The sequence below is a fragment of the Juglans microcarpa x Juglans regia genome, chromosome 5S, assembly GCF_004785595.1.
Source record: "Juglans microcarpa x Juglans regia isolate MS1-56 chromosome 5S, Jm3101_v1.0, whole genome shotgun sequence".
Classification (NCBI taxonomy): domain Eukaryota; kingdom Viridiplantae; phylum Streptophyta; class Magnoliopsida; order Fagales; family Juglandaceae; genus Juglans; species Juglans microcarpa x Juglans regia.
Window position 1 is genome coordinate 8196582 of NC_054603.1, and position 5666 is coordinate 8202247.

Here is a 5666-nt window from a genome sequence, read left to right on the forward strand (position 1 = left end):
CAGGCGTGCTTCTGGCCACGGGGGAAAGGAACCTTGCCCAAGAAGTTCTTATCGACCACGTATGAGTGATTGGGCAAGGACAAATAGTCCCGAATGTTCTCATTAGAGAGAGCTTGATCGGTCTGTGACTCTTCAGGATGGGCTTTCACCCAAGCCATCACCGTCTCTAAACGAGCCTCCTCCCTCTTGTTCAGTGTGAGTCCTAAACTCTTCGAGAAAGGGACGAACCTCCAGATCGCCTGTACAAGATACTTTTTGTGGGCTACCTCCGCCTCAAGGTATTCCTAGTCTGAGCCTGAAATGAAGAAATAGTTCCAGGACCACTTCTTAATGCTCGAGTGGACCAATTTTCCCCCTCACCTTAGCAGGGAAAGCATCCTAGTTGGCCTTGTAAGACTTCTCAAGAGGCTTGTTCCACTTTTAATGAATCTGTCTAATTCTTTTGAGGTCTGTTGTGCATTGGAACATTTTTATAAGCCTACCATTCTTTCCTTGCTTATTGATAATGGAGTTAGGGTGTTTGAATTCTTTATCATGAATAAATTCATTTCTCCCCATCCACATCATCCTTGCTACTATTGTACATTCTTCGAGTTCCTCTTGCTGAAATTTATTGCATAGCCTGCTCCGTGTGTCCAAGAAAGAGTTACTGTGAAAGGCCTCTATTTGAGTTTTCTTGGTTTAAGCGAGCTATGTTTTGATGTCATGCTAAATCATTTATTACTTCAGAAATATAAAATAATAAAATATTGAAATTTAATAATTTATTTAATACTCCAACCTTTTATGTTTCAAGTTAGATAAACTTTATTTATCAGCATTTTTTATACATCAAACACATTGTTACACTTCAGTTAATATAAAAAAAAACCAAAAAAAAAAAAAAAAGTTAATAAAAAAAAGTTTTTGATTTTTTAATGATTTTTTTGAACTTATAATAAGCAGCATGTTTACGCATCAGTTTATAAATAGCATAATTCTCAAACTACACTTTTATTGTACTTGGACACAAACTTTAAACCATATAACCCCAACCCCTTTTTCCCTGTAATTTAAGGATCAGCTTATGGTTTTGACTAAAGTAGCCCCAACATCTGAATCCCTATTTTAGAGAAAAGATTTAGGAGATGAATAGTAGTTCTCTAAATATAGGAAATAATTATTCATCTCCTAAATCACTTTTATCAATATTTTATTAATTTCAAATAAATTAATTCTTCTTCTTATCATCTACACTTTTTTTCATACTCATATTTGTTATAGTTTTAAATAACAGTCTTCAAAAAAATTTAAATAACCATGAAAATATAAAAAAAATAATAATTTTAAAAATATTATCATACCCGCAAAAAATTAACAAAAAAAATAATTTAATTTTTTGCTTAAAATATTCACTAGATAATAGTTCAAAACATAAGAAAAAATATTGAGTAGTAAGTTTGTAAATGGAAATGAGTGAAAAAAGTAACAAACATAGAATAGAGAAATATTATTTTAATAGAATAGAGAAAGGATAGGGAATGAGATGTAAGAAGTTTTTGAAAGATAAGTAATATTTAGGCCTCGTTTGGATTGAGAAGTGATATTAACTCATCTCATCTCATCATTACAATTTTATCAATTTTTCACACAAAATATAATAGACAATTCGACTTTTTCAAATCTAAAAATAATAATAATTTTAAAAAATAATATTCTAATAATATTTTATTTAACTCATCTAAAACCATCTCATCTCATCTCTCAATCCAAAAAGGAAAAATTTTAGAAAATTTGGTTTTTAGCTAAATTATAGAAAATTTTATGGGGAATGCATGGGATGAAAATCCAATGTGTTCAAACATACTTCAACGTTTGAATGTGATGAGTTGACCGCTCCAACATGAATTTGGGACGAAAAATTTTTCATCTCGAAATTAGATTTACTGTAAGGTGCAGAAGGTGGGACTGTTATGGAAGGTGGTATAGAGAATGGAAGTTGGCATCGAAAGGGAATAAATGAACAAAACGGTGCATATTGACTATAACAGAAATAACTGCCTGGAAGTGCAGACTAGGCTCATTACGACGACATTTTATTCTTCTTCTTCGTTCTATAAATAACATTGTAATAAGCAGAATAGGACATTGAACAATCTTGATAGAAGTTCTTCATTTCTTGTAAAGAGGTTCTGGGTTCTTCGAAAACCCTTGACAAGAATCAATAAGAGTAGTTCTTGATTTACGTTCTGGTTTGTATGAGTGAGTTAGGTTACTGGTTAATTCTTTTGAGTTTCATTGTTCTTTGGTTTGGCACCTTACATTTACATTCGAAAGTCATCAAACGGTTTTGTTAAATTTCATCTCAAAAAATATTTTTAGAATGAAAAGTTGAATTTTGTCCCAAAAATATATTTCAGGATAGTAATATTGGGATGACTTTTTTTCAGCACCAAAACAATTTGGGGACGAAAATGTTACTTTTCGGGATGAAAAATTTCGTTCCAAAAAACCTTTTCTATTGTAGTACTGTAGGACTAAAATTGCCTGTCATAAAAAATTGAATGCAACAAAAAGACGCTGCAATTAGTTGGGTTAATTCTGAAATCTTAAAAACCAAACTCTTCATTTCTTTTGTTTTTATTCATTGCTAGCTGCAATAGCCTTATCATATAAATTAAGAGACTTTACCAATTCTCTATTAATTTCATGCTGGGTGGGCATCTATAATAGATAGAAAAGCAGGAATCTTGATGATCTTGTGATGGGGAAAGCCTCCTTCTTCGAGCAATTTCTTTCAATCCAGCACTGTCCTCTCCTTTCCGCTCGGGGTTGCAGCCATCATTATCAAATCGAATACTAAGCCTGTCTCATCAAATGGTCCATTTCCGTTGGGCTCCAGAACATGTTCCACAATAATAATCTTCCCAGTCTTCTTTGGTATTGCCTTTACACAGTTTTTTAAGATCTTGATGCAATCTTCGTCGCTATAACAGTGCAGTACTCTCTACATGAAGAAAAGAAAAAAGTCATATGGGTCGACGTTGCGTGTATGTAGTCTGTATGGGTGTATATATAATGGTATATATCAAAGCTACTGATACAAGCTGCATCGACATGGAAACTCTAATTGGCAAATTAATCATTTAGTGTTAATACAATAAGGCAAGCTGCATGCATGTATTTATATTCAAATTAACAATTTGGTTCCCACAAAAATAAGTAAAATCTCTAGCTAGATTTTCATTTTTCTCAGGGTCCTAGTGGAAGAATAGAGATTTTTTTTTTATAAGACTACAGCCTTTAAAATCGAGTCGAACTTCTGAGGTAAAAATATAGAACATGACATATTCGGCTTACATCTAATCAAACAAATGGTTGAATTGTCATGTTAAGCTAGCAAATGAACGAACGAGACTAATATTTGTGAATGTACTCAAGCGTTCATAAATTGATCTGAAACTGACGATTGGGTCGATTTACTACCGTTAATAGAATTGCATCAGCATTAGGAATGGCCTCAAACATGTTACCCTCAACATGGGAGACCCCTTGGTGCATTGGTGCCGTTGTGATAACATGAGGCAGATCGAAGTTGATGGCTTTGATGTGTGGATGTGCTTTCTCAAGCTTAGCCACCATCTCGCCAGTCCCACCTCCCACATCCACCAACGAGCCATTAATGGAACCGAACCCATCTCTGTATCCCCATAAGAAGGGCTCTGCCACGAGCTTGGCCGTGCAAGCCATTGCATCGTTGAACATTTTATTGAATTCAAGGTTTTTGTGAGCAAAGTCTATGACCTCACAACCATGGACCTTGCTGAAAGCAGTGCCACCTTCCTTGACACATTGGCTAAGGCAAAGCCATGAAGTCATTAGCCCTGGATGGTTTTGCATCAATATGAATGGAACCGGGCTAAATTCAGAGCCTTGCATGAGCCATCTTGACGTGTGAGCTTTCAACCCATAGAGAGTGATCTCCTCACAGTCTGATGGCTGGTGATGAGTGGTGAAGATATCTTTGCGCACTAGCAATCTCATGACGCGTGCGAGGTTGTCAATGTTTAGAGAGGGAGAGTCTATACCAGCAGCTATTTGGGATAGAGTGATTGGGCCACCATGAGAGTGTATGATGTCAACAATGCCGAGCTCCAAGGCACATCTCAGTGCCATGGAGTCCGTAAAGGCAAATATGTTTCCCCAAAGCTTTGCTTGGCCTTGTATCATTACCTCCATAGTTGTGAGTTCTATTTTCTCACTCTCTCTTATGGAGTACTACTCGTGCGCTTTCAATTGGTATATAAAGACAGAAAGTAGAGTTTGGTAGCGACATGCGAGCCTGCAACCTAGCCGCCCAAGGCTATTGTGGACCCGACCCGACCGCAAGCTAGATAGGAATTGACCCGACCCATTCGGGTCGGGTTAAACATTGACGTTTTCTTTTTTTCAAATTTATTTTTAGCAAATAAAAAAGAAAGAAAGATTAATTTCTGTCAACCAGCATTAAATAAATTAAATTTTAAGGAAGAGAACAAAATAGGAAACCAGAATTTCAACAAATCTAGCGTCAACCCCGAAACAGGAATGCACAAATACAATATAATCTATTCACAACATAGAAAAAAACAATGATGCACATAAACCAACACACTTCGGAAACCATCGTTAACAACTCCTCCAAACCAAGTCTCTTGAATTTGCCTTCATCTCTCTCCAAAAGCTTCAGCATTTCTAAAAGGAGACTAAGATTGGGTCAACTGAATCTGCCTTCATCTTGATCTCTATCCAAAAGCTTCAACATATCCGAAAGGAGATTGAGACTAGGTCAATGTGTTTGAGAGAAAGGAAGAGAGAGGTACGAAGGTTGGAGAGGATTTTAAATACTATTTTTTTGAGGGGTAAAACTATAGAAGACGAGATGAGAGAGAGGAGGAAACTTCGTGGAAGAAGAAGAAGCGGACACCCTCGTTGGCGCACGCCTAGAGGAAGTAACAAAAAGATGAGTAAAAGTAGAAGTAGAAACTGAGAAAAAAAATCTATTATTATTACCATTGAAGCTGTTGAGAGAGAGAAAGAGAGAAAACGCAACTTTAGAGTTTTTATAGTTGCAATGGGAAGAATACTTTGATTCTTTTTAGTTGCAATGGTTTCGGATTCAAATGTCATCTCATATTAATAGGATTGGATGGATGTCGAAATCGACATTTACTCAACGCGACTTTAACGGGTTCTACCCAATCGGGTTGTACGGGTATTTTGCATAAGCCTAGCTACATGCCCCTACGAACCCATAGGGAAGGTAGAACTCCCAAAGCCGGTGCATGGATCCTTGGGAGCTATCTTAACAATAAATCCTCCTAATTGATAAAATAGATCACCAGAGCTATCATCAAGGACTATCTTCATTTAATCAAGATAGACAGCCTACGCCCATGCCTACGGGGAGGGAAGGTAGAACTCCCATAGCCACTGGCATGGATCCTTGGGAGCTACCTCACTCTCACTACAACAAATTATGCTTTTTCCTGAAGTGATTTTGTTGCAATTAGTTAATATTCTCGTCGGAATTGACTTTTTCCTGCCACATCAAGCCGTAGTTGACTCCCCGAACTTCCGAATCAAAGCAAGTTTTTCTACCTAATTAGTAATTTGTGGCCTTAAAACTGTCATATAAAGAGTACTTA

At 36.4% G+C, this 5666-nt stretch overlaps 1 protein-coding gene across 1 annotated transcript; it reads right to left on the reverse strand.

Moving 5' to 3' along the window:
* Positions 1 to 2588: 2588 nt before the first annotated feature.
* LOC121268458 (desmethylxanthohumol 6'-O-methyltransferase-like) lies at positions 2589 to 4443 on the reverse strand. The gene is made up of 2 exons (XM_041172748.1): positions 3466 to 4443; positions 2589 to 2986 (listed from the first exon to the last, which is right to left on the reverse strand). Exons 1-2 carry the CDS (start codon positions 4216 to 4218, stop codon positions 2777 to 2779), a joined length of 963 nt encoding a protein of 320 aa, XP_041028682.1. The 5' UTR covers positions 4219 to 4443; the 3' UTR covers positions 2589 to 2776.
* Positions 4444 to 5666: the final 1223 nt, after the last annotated feature.